Source organism: Sardina pilchardus, chromosome 3 (genome assembly GCF_963854185.1).
Source record: "Sardina pilchardus chromosome 3, fSarPil1.1, whole genome shotgun sequence".
In the NCBI taxonomy this organism is placed as follows: Eukaryota; Metazoa; Chordata; class Actinopteri; order Clupeiformes; family Clupeidae; genus Sardina; species Sardina pilchardus.
The window spans coordinates 9,183,733-9,202,574 of NC_084996.1; the positions used below are offsets into that span (position 1 = coordinate 9,183,733).

The window sequence follows — 18,842 nt, forward strand, 5'->3', positions numbered from 1 at the left end:
GGTCTCAGTTTCACCTACAGTACTCATCATGTGATCTCCACTCATGTAACCCCTGTCACTGTGTGAACCAATCACAAACTTTGTAGCCTATAAAAGCGTAGACAAAACATTATTCATGGAGTCTCTATTAGCTATGAACTCCCACACTTCGGTGTGTAGTCATCTTCCTCTGAGCTGGTAAAGTATGTTTCATTCTCTGTCTGTTTTTGTCTCTTAGCTTGAGTATTTCTTGAACCTGTTTTAAGTAACTTTCACACTTTGCATTTAGATGTACTTCTATAATGTGTTGGATGACTAGCTTGTACCTGTCCAATAAATTTGTTATGCTGATCCGCGTAGCCATTAGTGCTTATACGGCTGTGTCCGGTCCCAGGTAACGTGCTAGCGTAATGGATGGCTAGGGTTTAACTACCGCCGCCGTAGGAGTTAACCACACTGGAAAGGGCAAGCTGTCTTTGAAATTGACTGTAATATTATGAAGCGGTGGGTCGCTTTGTTTACGGGGTCCGCCATAGATTAAAATGTCTGTGGTAATTCTGTATCGAGTAATCGCATCCTAGCACAGCCAGAACCCTCTGTGCTAGTATGTGGTTGTGGGTCAGCACGTAGACATAATAGTGATCCGAGTCAGCGGGGCAGCCTCTGCATTCCTTTCTGGAAACTAGTAACAATGATTGCGTCGGGAACCGCCCGAATATAACCGGCAGTGGAGGAGAATAGGACCCTCAGCATATTCCTGACGATACGGGGTCGGTAAGAATGTCTGTGGCAATACACAGTAAATAGTAATGATCAGACGCTTATGGCTCACATAAGCCTGATCCCGGAGAATTCACAATGTTACTTTCGAAGGCACCACCAGGCTCACCAGCCTGACCCCTGAGAATAATGTTACTTTGAACTAGACCTTCTTATATTTGGCGGAGTCAGCTTTATTAGGATTCAACAGGGGTTATAATTATCTTGTCTCAAACAGCGCGCGGCTGCTTCACGGATTTTCCTTCGACCACTCTCTGTTCCCTCATTGGTTCAGAAAAGTGACGTCTTACACTTGAATAAATAAACTAAATATGTATACATGGGCACTTGGAAACAAATGTGGCATGGGCACTGTAGCCAGTTGTGCCACCGCACCCCAGAAAGTGTGTATTTTTGCTCTGTGTATTATCTCTGCCACTTAACACTTCAACTTTTACTTTATACTTTTAACACTTGCTGCTTTACATACTGTACATCTTCGGGTATGTCCCAAGGGCTAGTTATCTCAGTCAAGAATATATGGGGATGATGCACTTGACATTTTTAGCATCAGAGCAGTCCATGTTAGAGGTCAGCTCAAGTCATCCCATCTGTTTTGCTTTTGTCACTCCCCCTCTCTCTCTCTCTCTCTCTCTCTCTCTCTCTCTCTCTCTCTCTCTCTCTCTCGCTCTCACACACACACACACACACACACACACACACACACACACATTCACTCATCTTTCCTCTGACTCACCAATGCTGACGTTCCTGGTTTCCTGGGAGACCTGGACTTCCATGTTCCTGCTGAGTCGTTTGGCACTCTTCCTGCTCCTTCCCCGGTGGCCATCCAGCTCTCCGGCCGACACCAGCACCTCGTTCAGGGGGGTCACTGAGGCCGAGGGCACCGAGGAGGTGGGCGTGTTGGACTTGCTACCGCCGCTGCTGGGGGTCGCAGCTACGGAATCTGACTCTGAGCCGTCCTCCTGATAACAAACAAACAAACAAACAAACACACACAGACACGCACGCACGCACGCACGCACGCACGCACGCACGCACGCACGCACGCACGCACGCACGCACACACGCACACACGCACACACACACACACACACACACACACGCACACACGCACACACACACACACACACACACACACACACACACACACACACAAACACACACACGCACACACACAAACACCTCTAAGCCATACATAAAGGTATTCAGACATATCCTCAGCACACAGAAATCAGTAAGTAAGAACTGAATTACAATTTAAAGGTTACAACTGAAGAGGCAGCCTTAGCATATTAATACAATGACACATCATTCCATGCAAACAACACAATTCACTTCTAACTTCAGGACACAAAAAGCCACGTGACAAAGACCATGTCACAAGCTCTGTTAGCACACAGGACTGAGACCACTCGGAGTCATGTGATCTGATGACAATATCCATGTTGGGGGCATGAGATGGCACACCACTCTGTTAGTTCACAGACGCATGCAGACGCTTTACAGACGAGTGGCACGAGGCACTCCTGAGAAGGCCCCTCCACTTGGCTTTCATTTCATCCTGGGCCATCCGTAAGTAGGTCTGGACCAATCCAACCAAACCAGGCTCTTAGTATACAAGCACAATCAACACGTTTCAGGCTAAGTGTTGATCTCAGTATAAATCTCTGGTTGCTTGAATACATCCACAACTGCAAAAGTATGTGGAAGAGTGAGATAACTGAGTGGGCAATACTACATAAGAACATCAGTAGGCTCATGTCTGAGTCCATGTAAAAGGCTAGCAGACAAAGGCTATCACAACTAGACAATATTTCGCCTCTGTCAAAGCAAACATTTGTGGGTCTTGCTGTATGATTCTGTTATTAAGAAGACCACACAATACCTCAGGCCTCAGATACTGCTGTGATGTCATTTTACCTGGCTCACCTGAAAGTACCAAACAGCAAACTGCTCAGAGTTTGCCTTGTTGAGGGGAAGGCGTGGTGGATTATCTACCATGACAACAAAGATGCCAGTATTTTATCCTGTTCCTGTTGTCGATATGGATTTGATATGTCATGATATGTTACATAGTGACGTATCAGACAGTGGGATGTAATCGTGTGACACAGACTGTGAAAGTATTTTTTAGTGACTTTCCACACAAGCATGGTGCTGTGGGCCTGCGTTGCTTCTACTCTGATCGTACTTGGATGGCTGACACGTGTCCCTGTGTTAGTGGGAGAACTCTACCACCAGCGTCTGAATGGACACAAACAGCAGACATCACTTGAGAACAAACGGTGAATGCCCAACGATGGGATGAGGTCCTTTCCCCACTGACCTGCTGGTGTCAACATGTCAACCTGCTACTGTCTGTGTTTATTGATGTGATGTATGTAAATGTGTTGTGTGGGCAGTGGTCCCTTATTTAATTACTTATTTATCTGATTTGTTTTTACTTGTTTTATTTCTTATTTTATTATTTTGTGTTATTTTATTTTATTGTATTACTTTTATCCTGTTATTTTTCTACTGTTCTACTGTTGTCATTATTGTTGTGTTGTACAGCACTTTGGAAACCCTGTGTTTGCTTAAATTGTGCTATATAAATAAAGTGGATTGGATTGGATTGTGTTGTTTTTAATACGTTACTAATTACTGATTACTAAGTCCTATTTGAAATCCCCTTTCTGACACCAACAGGGTAGCGAGTACAGGGACGTGGTGTACACAGGTTGGTGGTGGTAGTCATGGTGATGGTGGCTTGGGCTCCTCCCTCCAGGGGGCGATGAGGGTCGGAGGCGTGTCTATCTAGCACACCTGGTAGCCGGACGTGAAGCTGTGCCGACCGAGGTCACCACCCTGCCAGTCAGGCAGCATCCTCACCCCCCCGGCACCCCCACGTACCATCCCATCCCCACAGGAGAACAGGCTCAGCGATGGAGGACGCTCCGCTTTACTGCACAGGGAGAGGAAGAGAGGGAGAGAGAGGGGTGAAGGAGATGAGAAGAAAAGGATGAGAGGTAGAGAGAGAGAGAGAGAGAGAGAGAGAGATAATGGGAGAGGAGGAGAGATAAGAAAACCAAGAGAAAGAGAAGAGGAAGGAGAAACAGATGAACAGTATGAGGCAGAGGAGGTAGGAGGAGAACGGTAAGAGAAATACATGGAAGTGACAGGGGAATTGAGGGGGAAAAAAAGAGAAAAAAAGTGGCAAAAAGTCAGAAGAAGCGCACCAATTTTGAGGATCACTCAGTCAGTCACAAGACACGGTTAACAGGGTCACACAAGGATGAAGAGAGAGAAAGATTACACGCAACAGAAGTAAAACACACGCACACACTGAAACAAACAAAGTGAACCACCGGAGGAAAAATAGGCAGGACTCTGTTATTCTGTGGGTATAGACGAGCCTAATTAGTATTGGAGAGGGAAGGATTTAGGAGGCCACGGGGTCAGGGTTGCTTTCATTTGGTCAAATAGGGATGCAGAGGGTTGTGGGAGGTTTACCTTTTCCTCCAGTTGTGGCGGTGACTGTAGAAACATACAAAGCCGTACAAGCACGGAGAGATGGACCAGAGAGATGGAAGTTAGAAGCGTACTACACACACACCACATACGTACAGTATATACAACACATACGACATACATACAACATAACAAACATACACTATGTAGCCTACATAAGACACATATTAGTGAACACATACTAGATACTGCAAAACAACACAGCCAATACATATGATTAAATTATATAGCATGATAATACCTAAATGGAACAGATGAACCACGTTTCACATGCTTTGTACAAACAAATAAAAAATCGAAAAATCCTAAATACTGCACACAAGATGTTCACCTATAAATTCAAACAACCAACGGATTTTAAGGATACAGCAATACTGTGTATCAGAGATTATTTCATTCATATAACAAATAAAACAAGACCCCTGCAAAGTACTACATTTTCTAACATAGGCATTCAATATAATTGACTTAAAAATGAAAGGCGATTTTTCACCTAGATATCCCTTTCTCGAAGGTCACCGAGTGAGCCCCTTTGTTCATGCCCCCAGAGTATAGCGCCGTAACTACACCTGTCTGCTTTAGCTGTTGTAACTAGCAATTCGAGCTGGGTTAAAACCATTTTTTGTTTTTTTTTCATACTAACAGTACTCTGTGACCTCGAGAAACAGAGATCTTTGTGAAAAATTGTCGGATTTCTCCTGTAGACCATGATTCTATAAGCTGTAGTATCACAACAAACTCCCCACTCAAGGTATATAAACCTTGGCATTGGTCCAAATAGCACTGCATGTACATTAACTCAACCAAGTCAGCACTGAAGAGAAATACTGAAACACCTGCCATCATCTAAATCACTTTCAAACAGATTTCCCATCTCTGTCTTGATCTGCACCTTTGTATTGTATACACACAATAATGCACTCTCAATCTCTGCAATCTCAGCATATTATCAGTCTTTGAAATAAGTCAACCAACATAGTCAAAAAGTAATCATCGCCTTCTCCTACAGTACTTCTTCAGGGCAGTCATTCGTAGTTCTGAATATGGTGCCAACACATGCAGATAGGTATCCAATATTGGGGCAATTGATTGTGCATCAGTGAATTTGCAACCATTTGTAACCATGACTTGCAACTGTGTTGTTATTAAACAGCTTCTTGAAAAGCAAATCAGCCAGAAGGGAATGCAGTGTCACTGTGTGCTATGATTCGTTACATAAGAAACAAAAGCAGAGGATGATGGGCCTGAAGGGAGCAGACAGGCTTTTCAGACGCTGCCAGGCCGCATCATGTAGCACTTAGCAACACCATCTCTAGGACGACCAAAAACATGAGAATTCATTTTCCTCTCTTTCTTTCTTTCTTTCTCTCTCTCTCTCTCTCTCTCTTCTTCTCACTCATGCTCTCTATCTCTGTTCCTTTTACATGTGTGTGTGTGTGTGTGTGTGTGTGTGAGAGCGCAACCCAAAAGGTACTCACGTTCGGCTGCCTGTGCTCTCTGATTGGTTGCTTCCAGCCTGCTGCATTTTGGTGCGCTCGATGTGTTCCACGTACGTCTGGATCATCTGACACAAGCACACACATCCACAGACACTGGTCAATGTTCAGGTCAGCACACTAGCCATTTGGAACACGACTGCAGAGACCCAAGTGGAGTATATCGGGCCCAGCACACTGAAGCTCACCTCTGTGTGACGCTGGTGTAGGGCATTATACTCCTTCTTCATGTCACCTTCCCTCTCTTCCAGTCGAGATACTACACAAGAGGGAAGAAAAAGGACATGGAAACATTATGGACAGACATCAAGGTGCCATACATTGAATCAAAGTGCTCTGCTCTTTCGATGAGACTGTCTTGATTTATGTTTAGTGCATACATGGGCTTGTGCAGTGTGTGGTCAAAGGGCCAAATATGTGAGGGGTAGTAGCTTGAAGCATGATTGCCTGTATGATCATTTGTATGTGTGTGTGTCTGTGTGTCTGTATGTGTGTGTGTGTGTGTGTGTGTGTGTGTGTGTGTGTGTGTGTGTGTGTGTGTGTGTGTGTGTGTGTGTGTGTGTGTGTGTGTGTTTGTGTTTGCTTGTGTGTGTCTATCTTGTGTTTGAGTTAGAGTATCTGTCTACTCACTCTGGTCGGCATAGTTCTTGCTCTTGACTTCGAGTTGCTTTCCCTGCAGTTCCAGGAACTCCACCTGTCTCTGCAGGTCCTTCTTATCTGCCTCCAAGGCATCCTCAAACTCGATAAATTTCTACAACGCAACGAACAAAATCATTATGTTATTTCCTTACCATCAAATTTTCAATCATGTGATTATTCAACAACATATTTGACTGATAATCATTTTATTACTATGTAATATGAAGTGTAGTATCCCCCATATCTTGCCCAAAGAGAAACTGTACCTATTGCTGCTATTACAGATTTTGTTTAACTAGTCTCAATGGCTTGAAATGACCAGTATAATAGATTACTTTGTGCTGTACAAGCAATCCAGGTGAGCACACAATCCTACATGGAAAATCAAATGTTCTGTCATTATTTGTGTACCGAAAAAGCATGAATATGAAATTGACAAACATGCTAAACATAGAGTCTTGCTTTCATTGACTTCTGGTGTTTAAAACAAGATCAAACATTTCTTGGAGACAAACACAAACGTACACAGAAAACCAGAGAGAGAGACAGAGAGAGACAGAGAGAGAGAGACAGAGAAAAGTCAGAGAGACAGAGAGGATAGAGAGAGACAGGGAGGGAGAAAGAGAGAGAGAGAGAAAGAAACAAACAGTGTTCAGGAGCAAACACACACAGGCACAAACACACAGTGACTTAGAGCTTCGAGTTTAGCACCAGCACAAAGGGCCTTTTCTGTAGTTCTGCCGTTACTGAGAAACTGCTGGAATTCTATAATCTGCACGCACAGCAGCAAGAGGGACAAATGGCAGCCAATGCTGCATACACACACAAACAAACAAACAAACAAACAAACAAACAAACAAAAATCCTGATCCATGCCAACAACCCCATAAACAGAAACAAATACTGAATAACACAAATATGGCATATGTTAACAAACATCTGAGTAACAGAGCTGTCTGTGATTTGAAAATTTGAGGTGAGTAAATAACTAGCAGATACTCATTGACGTACGTAACAAAATTGACATCTCTCTCTTTTAGAGAGAAAGACAGGGAGGGAGAGAGAGAGAGAGAGAGTGATAGTGGGGTAGAGAGAGAGAGAGAGCGAGAGACATTGTTTGCTGTATCACGTTCATTACTTCGCTAATCCCTTTGGACTGGAAATCACAATGTGCTGCTGGCTTTCTGGGTGGAGATGTTGTTTCTCCATCTCTTGCTCCCGCCCTTCCACCCACCCTTCCCTCCCTTTGCCTTCCGAGCGCTCCCATCCTTCCATCTCTCTCTCTCTCTTTCTCTCTCTCTCTCCTTCTCTGTCTGTTTCTGTCTCTCCCTGCAGCATCTCCTAAGAGAATCAGGTTACAGTTCTGCCCTCTCCCTGTCTGTTATTGATTTCCCATAATCACCCTCTCTCTCTGACCCATCCCCCATCTCACAACAGGGTTCCACACTCAAAACAAACCCTGTCAGATCTGAATCTGTCCTCGCCTCACTTCATCCTTCCATGCCCCAAACACACTGTGACACATGTAAGATTCCCACGCAAAGATTTCATGCACTCCGAACACTCCTTGTGATAAAGCGCATCAGGCTATACAATAGTGGTAGACCTTTGAGCTAGTATTACATCTTTACACAACCTTTGGGTCACCAGAACTTTGCCTAATAAAGTATTACATTTCACAACCTAAAGTAAATGTGCAATATTCAAGTCAATTTCTCCTCCTTTCAATACTTTTTCAAGTGGGCTATTACTGTATATATGATGAGGCCACAGGCCTATTTCAACATTAACAGAGGAAAAAGATACTGAGAAATGTATATTCATAAAGACTGTGTTATGCTAAACATATATTGCACATGCATTGGACAATTTTACAGTTCTAAACCAACAACAAGTTGTGCACTGTGCTGTCTGTGTAGGGGGTATCATCAACATGTAACCTGATTATAATGCAATCATACAAACTTTCAGTGTTGTCATTACTGACAAGATTCACCGATAGAAACAGAGATTTCACAAGCAAGATGGGTAAACACCTTCACTGGCTTAATTAACTTAAGATCTAGTTCTTCTTTCATATAATGTGGGACTGATTGTATAAAATCCAAAACAAATACAGACACCCTCCAACCAACTCACATTGGGACAAATAGCAAAACAAGTCACAACTAGATCATATAGGAAATGCTCATAATGATCTTGCATATCTGGATTAGACGGCGGGGTCTTTTGCCCCTTGTGCATCAGCTGGAGTAACCCTGGTATTTGGAAAAGGCTTTTGGGGGTTTAAAATGCATCTGTTCACACCAGGCGGTCAAAATTGAAGTCAGACAGATGTGTGGCTGCTCTCTGATTGCTGTGGGTTTGTGTGTTTCTGCATGTTTGGAACGGTGCAATTTCAATGTAAGTGCATCTTTAAGTGTAGGCCTGAAGTATAGTGTGCTTGCTTATGACTATGAAGGAGGCTTATGTCTGTGAATGTGGTCTGACAGGGACTTCTAATTGTAACCTTGAGCTGGTGTGATTTTGGACTGAGCAAGTGGTTTGTGAAGCGACAGGGCAGGCACTGAATTCTTGGAGATGCACTGCACTGTCAGAAACCTAATCTCCAGCAGTGCAGAGGAGGACAGTCCTCAGTGTGGATATGTGCCTGTGTGTGAGTGTGCCTGTGTGTGTGTTTCTGCATATCAAGAAGGACAAAGGCAAATAGCTGAAGTCTACTGAGGGCAATATTTTTTTTTATAACAGGCTACCTCATAAAAGCCCTGTAAAGTGCAAATAATCTCCACTGTAGCCTGTTTCATATGTAATTTTAAGATTATTAGAATTTATGTTAAGGTAATGCAAGCTAAACAAGACCGGTCTGTGATGCGATGTTGCTCACCTCTTCTGCCTGTTTTCGGAGCGCCTTCTCGCGCTCGTACTGGGTGATGAGCTGCTCGTTATCCTCCTTCAGGAGCTCTACCTCAACCTCGTGCTCCTGGTTCTCTGTCAAAACCGCATCCAGGTTCTCCAGAACGTTCACCACCAGAGGCATAAGCTCCTTTACCACCTCCTCGTCATAACTGTGAATAAGGCGTTCAAACTCCCGGTAGATGCTGTTGGCCAGGCCTGACACGCGCTCCGACATCACGGATACGGAGCCGTAGTCATCCTGGTACACCACCTCATCCAGCTGTAGTTCCATCATCGTGGCGGTTAGACGGAGTGGTGCTTAACTGCTAGTAGGAAATCACCCGGTTAAACCGGGGCAAAATAACTGACGGGAGATGAACCAAGAAATGTATACTTCATCCAATCGACCCCTCTGCAGGGCGAATAATCCGTGCCAAACGCCTTTAACGTAATGTCATCGTTAAAATGCGGCCCTGTTGAGTTCCATGTCCTGGTCCCATATGTATTACACACGTCTAATAGTTTGTATTCTCCCACTGCTTGCTTGATTCTTTATTTATTTTCGTTCCAGTGTCTCTAGCCTACCACCCTCCCCTACCCGCTCTCCTGCGACACAGCCTCGGCCACAGGTCTCAGACGCGCCCCGATTTAAGATGTCTCACCCATCGAAGGCTCTGTTGTGGATGTGAATTCCCGTCGGCTCCGGCATATCCATCATCTCAGTGGCGAGGCGAAATCCATCACGCACAGACATGTCCTCGACAATGCACCTGCCGCTTAGCAGCCGCAGCCCGAGAGCCCAGCCATTACAGACCGAAAAAAATCAATGGAGGACAAAATAAATAATAAATAAATAGACTCAAATAAATAGATGCTGTTGGTCCTGCCGCTTCCAACTCCAATCAAGAATGTCAAAGCCTTAAAACACCCTTATCTGTGAGACATTTTTTGGTTCCAGTCCGATTATTCTGGCAGCGGTGGGCTACTCGCCGTGCCGTTTCCGCAGCTCGTTCGGTCAGGATTCTCGCACAGGCTAGGTGGAGGGGCCAGCTGACGGATTCGAGCTGACGTCACGACGTCTGCATTGAGCAGGCTCGAGTGTCTCATCGTCGCTATTCCCAGTAGCTGGACATGTGGTTTATGTTCCTGATGGCTAAGTGTTTTCAGTGGGTATTGTGAATAACAGCCCTAGAGTTTTATTTGACCTTGTGATAATAAGCTACACCATTTACATTCCAGAACAATGGGAACAGAGAATAATCGTAGACTGCCCTCTTTCCGTTTCTAATAAATGCAGGGTAGGCCCACTAGACAGCATAATGACAACGAGAGAAAAGAAAGCTATTAGGCTACTTGATTACATGGCAGACAAACGACCTGCAGGAGAGGCTATAGAAAGAATAGGGTCAGCCGTCTACTTGGCATCTCCATCACTTTCTCTGATTGGAGGAAATCGGGTTAAAGGTATCACACGAGGTGGCCAAGTGACCAAGCATGAGATCTAAACACTCCCTGCTGGCTGTAGACAATCTTGGAGAGGCGCGCGCTCTCCCTCTGGTGTCACCCGGTTGTGTCGCGCGCATGACGTGAGCTGGGTGGCACGTGAGCGGACTTGGCCCTAATAATCACTAGCGACAGGCTACAGGTTCTTTACATGCATCATCCCTCATTCTTCACCACGTTCTGCTCTGTAGTTAGGATATTGCCACATCTTTAATAGTACATTTAATCTAATCCATTTTAGATGCACTAGCTAAACAGTCAATCTTCCTCTAATTAAAACCTAGCCTTAATGTTAATAGCCTAGTCATATCTAATTCAAACCTAGCTTTAATGTTAATAGCCTAGTCATACAAAAAAAAATTGATAATTTGTTTGTTTTCTTCCGTATTATCGACGTTTTACCAGTGTTATCTAGCACTGAGCTGATATGCCCTATTTGCACATGATAATTGCAACAATCATATGCCCACAATGATTGAATGACATCCACCCAATAACATTTCACTTCATATAATATAAAATGAAGGAGGCAAAAATGCAATACAAAACAAGCCATTCATTAAAACAGAAGTTTATTGTGATACTCAGGCTTCGCTTCTACATCCTCTGATCACCACATCACTTGGCGACCATACTGGCCCTCTGGGCGTGGCTGGCAGAGGGGGGGAGGGGGTGTGGGTCACATGAGGGAGCCCCCCGGGCCTGCTGCCGTTTTAATTTAAAACATAAATGAGCCAGTCTGGAGCAGAAGCCACTATCTGGATGCTAACATGAGGCACCAAAATATATACACACACACACACACGCATCATACACATGCGAGCAAGCAAGTAAATCCCACTACTCTCTTGGCATTGGCATGGATTTAGGAAAACAAAAAAAAATCTAAAATAGCCTATTTTGGTGTGTGCATACTTTGGCATGAGGTCAGTGTTTGTGAGTGTGCATCTATGTGTGCATGTCGTCTCTGTAAGGCCTTAAGTCTCCCGACAAACAACGTCACGACTGATTGTCTAAGGGCAAAGGAGAGGCTGAGTGATGGTGGTGGTGGTGGTGGGGGACTTGGAGGAGACTCATACAAGAGGATAAACAATGAGAAGATAAATTGTCACATTATGGTTGTGATTTCAGCGTGGGTTTGATGTAGTTTGGTGAACAGAAGTATCCCAGAGTTCCCAAACACAATTTGATTTGTCTACACTCAAGTACTCTCCCTGCCAAAAAGTGGTTCCAGTTGCATTTGAACAGATTCAATGTAATAAAGTCATCAAATCAATCCGGAGTATCAAAAAAAAGGGAAGACACACAAACAGAAAAAAAAAAAAACATGAAACCATTCATAGAGGAATAAAGCCGTATTATAAATGATTGGTGAGATTCAACAGCGACAAATTCACTAACACTTCCAACCGCTGAGCACAGGTGAAGTTCAGGAATGAAGCAAAGTGCAGGGGGGGGTGGGGGAGAGAAAAGGGAGATGATGCAAGGGCAATGAAATGAAGGAAAAAGGAGGAGAGGAAGGCGAGATGGGGAGGGGGAGCAGAAAAAGGTGAGCAAAGAACAGTCAGTGGGCAGAGTGGATCAATAGAAGACCACGCTGGACTTCCCACCCGGTGGATTGAGAACCCTGTTGTGGGAGCGTGGGCGGGGGCCTAGGTGTGGCTCGTGGTCCTTGTCCTGCAGCTCACTGGCTGCAGGGGCAGGCTCCTTTGTGCTGGCTGGGGCCTGAGGAGCAGGAGCAGGGGCAGGGGCAGGAGCAGCAGCTTCCGCCTTCACTTCTTGAACAGGAGCCTCCTTCTGAGGAGCTGGAGCAGGAGCTGGAGCTGGAGCTGGAGGGGGGGGGGGAGAGACATTAATTTCTGTGCTTTAGGTAATAAGAGCCAGATTACATTCAGGATAAATCCCAGTGTACACTCAGTCCCAGTGTGAGAGGATCTTCATTAATCTACTGAACATGCCATTGCTTCAGTACCTGGGGGTTCTGGTTCCGAGACTGCTCGCACACCAATGTTGTCCTGTAAGGCAATTAAGTACAGATGTCAGGAAAATGGGCAAAACAGACATGAGGGTGAAACATTTTGTAACAAGTACACACTAAATGACCTTCAAAGCTGTCAGATTACTATACTGTTCACACTGCATAACCTTTCTTGCAATCGTAAATCTTGAATTAGTTTCAGGCTATGTTCTACATGACTCATCAGCAACAGAAGGCCACAAATGATAAGATCTTTAAGGACATCCTAAATAAATCCGTCAGATTGGATTGCGGGCAACAGAATTGCCTGTTCTGAGAGTGAGAAAAACATGTATGGATTGAAATAGTCAGCAGCTGCTTATATTGTGGTTTGGGTAACAAATACTAAAACGCTTGTGGGTATTCTGGGGCATTTATGAACCATTCGGAACATTCCTTGCACCCGTGTGCTCACTGATGTAAAACAACTCCTCCCCTAGGATTTATCCCGCACTCTTTGTCTTATATTCCCATTGGCTGTAACTTGTCGCTGGATTCATTTCCAGTCACAACTACTGGATTGGACTCCCCAATAAGTCATGGCCCTGTAGTCACAAAGCTCCTCCTAACTTGCACATTCGGAAGAAACTCATTTGTTTTTCTTGGTGGAAGGCTATTAAACGCATGCCTGCTCACCCACGAAGACCCATCACAAATCAACCAATCACTGACATCATTAAAGCCAAGCTTGTGCATGGGACTTGATATCAGACATAACATCTCAACTTTGGGAGTTCTTGCTTTCCCTAGAAAAGAAATTTTAGCGCAACTTAGGAGCACTCCTAGAATAGCCTGGCAAGCCAAACTATACAGAAATGTATAGTCTGGGGTCAGACCATTCACAGAGCTGAAGCCTGTGGGTGGGATGGACCGGAGTCTTTCAAACTACTCTGCCCGTAATAGGCCAGCACTTGTGACCAATCGTAGCCGGTCGGCGAAACCATCCTTCTTTAAAAACGAATGACTTGAGTGCTTCTTTCTGCTCAACCTTCAAATAAAAAAGCCCAAGTCTAACTCTTCCAACGTCTAACTCTTCTAACTCTTCGTTAGCCTCATCCATCTTTCGTTGTTCTCTATGGTTGTTGCAACACTGTCTCACACCCAACTCGTCGAACGAGGACGCATGGTCAAGCCCCCTGGCGTCAATATCGGAAGCCGAAGGTGAGCTAAGGCGGGCTCAAGGACTCCGTACACAGATAGAGAGTTCTGATTGGGCAGGCTGACTTGGTGCCGAACGCAGGCTTGGCCATAACGGTGCGACCCTAGACCATCCCGCTAGGCAAAAAATAGGCGTGTTCAAGTTCAACTCCAAAGAACCTCTTGCAGCAGCGAGAGCTGCCGGTGGCAGCAGGGGGGGGGATACAAACGCTGCTATGAAGTTGTACGCTCTCTACTTCCCGTAGTGTAGACTTGGCTAGACTTGACCGTGTGACGAATCACGAGGCACGGACCCGCACGGACCCTTGTGGATATGAGGAGGCATCTAAACACCTGCACATACGTCAGGGATGTAAAAGCCAAATAGGGCAAAGACCTGACGTCATGAAGGCAGGGTCTAGGCTCCGCTGCGCTCCGCAGTACCTCCAGAGCGGCTGCTCTGCTCCTCCGCAGCTGCCTGGCCACGCCTTGCTCCAGCGATAAGTTGAGGCCATGTGATACCGACTGCCGAGTCGAAAACACACCCATCTAGACCATCGTGGACAGATTTTTAACCAAGTGCATCTTGTGCTGCGCAGTTTTTGTGCTGCGCAGCCATCTTGAACGCGCCTATTATTTGTTGCCGCTAGGATGCATCTAGATTTCTAGGCTACTCCTAGAGTAAATATTAAACACTTTGCAAATACAGGTCCAAGATGTGTCCAGCTTCATATCTTTTGGACATCTGTGATGTATCATCAAGTATTTTGGATCGCATCTTTTACCAGCTTACAAATGGTAACCATTAATATTTGCCAACACCAATTTGCCTCTGATGTCGGGCTTTTGATCTGCTTTGCAGCAAGCAGATGTACATAGTTGTATCTTACCTTTGGCTTGTTGGGGTGTGGGACTTTAGCAGGTGATGAGCAAGGCTTTGCTTCTCCAAAAATATCACTGGTAGAGCCACCAGGGGGGACAGGTTTTTGCTGAGCTGGAGGCGCTTGGGGCTCTCCAAAGATTCCACTGCTCTTCCCACCTGAGCGAGCAAGCAGGTGAGCAAGAGAGAGAGAGAAAGCAAGAGAGATGCTATCACAATTCTGCAGACTTTATTATCTCTGTTAAAGAGCCCTATGACCCAAAGCAAACTTCCACTGTCGTCGGTGGCTACTTGGCTCGACAACACAAGAGCCCTGATCTGACATTGGTTTGTCATATTAGACTGACAGGATCTCTCAGAAGCATATTCATCTCTTTTATGAGTCTCTGGTGGATCCTCACACATGCACACACACCACAGGCATTCATGGTTCTTCCCCGGAGGGGAACAATCAAACATCAGTATGAAAATCCTTCTCCCTGCCGCACTTCAGAGACAGAGAGCCAATGAGGAAGCAGTAGAACTTTGTGTTCTACTTGCAGACCAATCATGCGATAGAACTACTAAAGTCTGACTCCTGAGAAAAAGTTCTGTTTAGTCCTCATAATTTCCAACATATTTCAAAAAGTAAGCTAACCTTCACTTTGCTTCACAGAGAAGAGGTCTCCAGAGAAGTAAAATGCATAGAAGCGGTACAGCTCTGACATGCGATAGAGATACACGTGGGAAGTGTTGCTTCCAGTGGTTTCAAACAAACTGCTGGAATGCAGTTGTTACTATGTTTATTTAAAAATGCAATGGAATGCCAGACAAACAAGCCGACATGATTTAGAAATAACTTGCTTATGTAATTGTGCCGAGTGTTTGATGAGACACAAAAAAGGAACAACAAATGTAATATGATTAAATGAAATGGGCTGTAGTGTCTCAAACAGACATGAGCTTGCCATGTTTTGAAGTATGGCTCTGGGCAGCCAACTGCCAACATCGTTGTATATTTTGTAGCAGCCATCACAAAATGTGCAAACCGACTGAAGTTTAAATCTCTAGAAATACCAATTAATCATTCCAATCCTGAATGAAGGTGGTGCAACTGTAGTCCACATTCCATTGTTTAAGGTCTTAAAAACTGGGCAGACACTGTGCGTTTTTTTGTCGCATATGATGTGGTAACTTGCACTGAACAACTGGATGTGATTGCTGTGCTGCAAGACATCAGACAGTGGACGGGACTTCTGCCCGAGTCAAATGTTTGTCAGATCCAATTGATTTGGGGCTAAAATCAAAACCACGGAGGCCTTAGACAAAGCCTGCCTGTTCTAATCCAATACTGATAACAATTACACCCACTTAGACTCTTTTACATGACACACTCTAAAAGGTTCTTATGATATTATCTCCATTAATACCTCAAACCGCCTGAACCCAAATATTTAAAGAATGTTGTATATCTAGACAGTAAAACTCACAAAGTCTATGACTGCCTTTTTGCCATCAGTGAACAATGACAACTTGGAATTTGTCCTTTGAGCAAAAACCTGTAAGTGTACGTGGACATGTTCCATTTAGTGATGCAGTAAAATGGAACCATGCAAACAGAGGATCTGCAGGATCTATTCTGGCGCACACACACACACACACCTAAGTGGTTGCTCTTCATCAGGCCACAAACAATTATGTTTCCCAGATGACATCTGCACTCTATTCTACCTTGAATGAATCCCTTTTTTCAACATCCAACTCAACAATTTTGTCAAAAACAACTACTTCAACAGCAGTGTTCTTACTATGATGTGACTGGTGCCTGTGCCTTGCAAAGATGGTACAAAGGCCCATCATGTGCTGAGCACCAATGGAAATAACAGACATGTTCATGTCACCAACTTCAGGTGTACCAGGCAGATTGTGGCGTGTATCTCACAACTGTGTGCTCCTCTCATCAGCATGCAACGTTTACAATGCGTCGCTAAGATGCAGTTGCCAGTGCTGTACTGTAAAGCTTGTGGTGAGAAGCCAAAGACAGTCTATGCACAAGAGTGTAATGGACGTGAACTTGGAATGGTGCCATGAGCAACACCCCACACAGCACTTGAAATAAAACATTGCAGTTTGGTGAGAGTTTCTCCCTGTGGTATGAAAAAAGGCTTGAATAGTGTCTGTCACCCAAACAGATGTTCATACCTGGGGGATTGGAGCGCTTGGGGCCTCCCTGGGGTTCTTCTGGAGGTGCAAAAACGGTGGAGGCCATTTTGTTTGGTCGCCTGCTGGCTGTGTCATCTTCATAACCACCAAAGAGGTTACTAGAACCACCACCTGGAGGGCGCAGCACCCTACACAATAATAGTAATAAGAGATATGAACTACAGATATAACCTTGTTTCCAATTCTTCAACCCATAATTGTACAGCATTACGGACAATAAACATATTTAATGTCAGTAATGCAACAAGGGGGAGGCAAGGTTCAAAACAAATATGAAGTTATTCAACACTGTTAATATTTTGCATTATCCTCGTCAACACGCAGACGCATTTTGCACGTTAACCCACATGGAATTTCTGTAACTGGAAAATAGCGCCACCCTTAACCAACACGGCAACATTTGATAAAGCACTCAAGTTCCTTAACTTGGCACACGTTTCTGTATAAATCTTGCTACTTAAGTGTCAGGTGCCATTCGAATTGAATGAATGAAATTTGGTATAACACGTTGAAGAGAACAAACGTATCTGCTTGCTAGCCAACTTAACTGAACTTGTAATGTTAGCCATCTTACGTGTTCGTTTACGTTTACAAGTGAATAGTTAAGTTAGCTACTTACTTACTTACAGTGCATATTATGCAACATTGTTAACAAGCTAGCAGACATTAACAACGACTCAATGACTCACAAGTTAATCTGGCACAATTGCCTTCTTTCAGGTAAACCTTCGGCATTACCTAACTGTGTAATTTGGCTAGCTTGCTAGCGATAATTTGGCTAGCTATACTGGGATGACCAGGAAAAGTTTAAACATGTAGCAGCTAGCAAGATCAAACCGTTCCTGACACTATAATAAAATAAATGTCCTGTTGAGTAATAATATATGTTGTCGGTTATACTACTTGAACTCAACTCAAGAGTCATGTAATATATTAAATCACCACTACAGGCTTGCTAGCTAGGGTTAACGAAAATTAAGCTAAATTCTCTCGCACAAGTTAGCCCAGCTAACAAGATCTCACATCAGCGGAAGCTCCTTCTCTTCGTCGATTTCTCAAGGTAATAAAAGTGAGGGAAAAGTCCTTTAGAACATAATGTGTCCAAGCCTCTGAGTTTATTGTCCATTAACAGTGAAAACGCATACCTTGAACTTGGTTTCGAACCAGTCTCCAGTCCCTGGAACATATTAGTAGAAGTCATTGTTGCTCCTTTTCCCTACAGTATGTCGAGGAAGTACAAAGAGGAACCCGCCGCTGCGCAAGAAACTGCTTTCACCGTCAGCTAATGCAGCATTAAAAGTTGGCTAGCAGTAACAACCCCGCCCTATCGGCTGGGGAATCGCCTTCAGATACGTAGAGGCATGGCTTGATTGGTTAACTTTTAGATCAATCATTCGACTCTGCCATGAGATTGGCAGAAAACGATTACAATCAATCTCTCACCACTAGTTGATTGGTCATACTTTACTGGGACACTGCGTCAAGACATTCCTTTTTTCCCCTTTCGTGTGGGTGTTGTGTGTTGTTCACCTGGGAGCACAACCACAACTTCTGTTTATCACTTGACCTATCATTATTTTCATGTTTAAATGTTATTAGTGGCTCCATACAGTAAAGTACACACAAATAACAACAATCAGTCAAAACGTCATTTTGACAATTACTAGTAATCATGGGCTAATAAGGCACTAAACACGTCTATCCTCTGACTTAAAATGAAATAAAAGTTTTTATGCATAGTGTATTTGGATACAAACATTCGTATAATCGTCAGGCTGTTCTTGCTTTTAAACAAAGAAAT

At 44.2% G+C, this 18,842-nt stretch overlaps 2 protein-coding genes across 3 annotated transcripts in view; both read right to left on the minus strand.

The window, feature by feature from the left end:
- Window positions 1-10,334, minus strand: part of mapk8ip3 (mitogen-activated protein kinase 8 interacting protein 3) — a 29,078-nt gene extending 18,744 nt beyond the window's left edge. The window contains exons 1-7 of the mRNA XM_062531675.1: window positions 9,292-10,334; window positions 6,399-6,519; window positions 5,957-6,027; window positions 5,751-5,836; window positions 4,255-4,278; window positions 3,655-3,706; window positions 1,496-1,724 (exon numbers count right to left, since the gene is read on the minus strand). Coding sequence (XP_062387659.1) covers window positions 1,496-1,724; window positions 3,655-3,706; window positions 4,255-4,278; window positions 5,751-5,836; window positions 5,957-6,027; window positions 6,399-6,519; window positions 9,292-9,597 — 889 coding nt within the window. The 5' untranslated portion in view covers window positions 9,598-10,334. The remainder of the gene's footprint in view (window positions 1-1,495; window positions 1,725-3,654; window positions 3,707-4,254; window positions 4,279-5,750; window positions 5,837-5,956; window positions 6,028-6,398; window positions 6,520-9,291) is intronic.
- Window positions 10,335-11,360: 1,026 nt separating this feature from the next.
- jpt2 (Jupiter microtubule associated homolog 2) lies at window positions 11,361-18,362 on the minus strand. Of its 2 annotated transcripts, none has more exons than XM_062531676.1 (5): window positions 18,187-18,362; window positions 17,021-17,169; window positions 14,850-14,998; window positions 12,778-12,820; window positions 11,361-12,640 (listed from the first exon to the last, which is right to left on the minus strand). In XM_062531676.1, exons 1-5 carry the CDS (start codon window positions 18,240-18,242, stop codon window positions 12,387-12,389), a joined length of 651 nt encoding a protein of 216 aa, XP_062387660.1. In that variant the 5' UTR covers window positions 18,243-18,362; the 3' UTR covers window positions 11,361-12,386. The 2 variants fall into 2 exon arrangements, with proteins under 2 accessions (XP_062387660.1, XP_062387661.1); XM_062531677.1 differs by having other exon boundaries at window positions 11,361-12,634; window positions 18,187-18,354.
- Window positions 18,363-18,842: the final 480 nt, after the last annotated feature.

What these genes read in the sequence shown, in the direction of transcription:
- jpt2 (XM_062531676.1), bottom strand. Translation starts at nt 18,242, where the DNA reads ATGACTTCTACTAATATGTTCCAGGGACTGGAGACTGGTTCGAAACCA. An exon ending in CAAGCGCTCCAATCCCCCAG is followed by an intron (nt 14,999 to 17,020) that starts GTATGAACATCT and finishes TTGCTCGCTCAG; the next exon opens with GTGGGAAGAGCAGTGGAATC. An exon ending in CACACCCCAACAAGCCAAAG is followed by an intron (nt 12,821 to 14,849) that starts GTAAGATACAAC and finishes ATTGCCTTACAG; the next exon opens with GACAACATTGGTGTGCGAGC.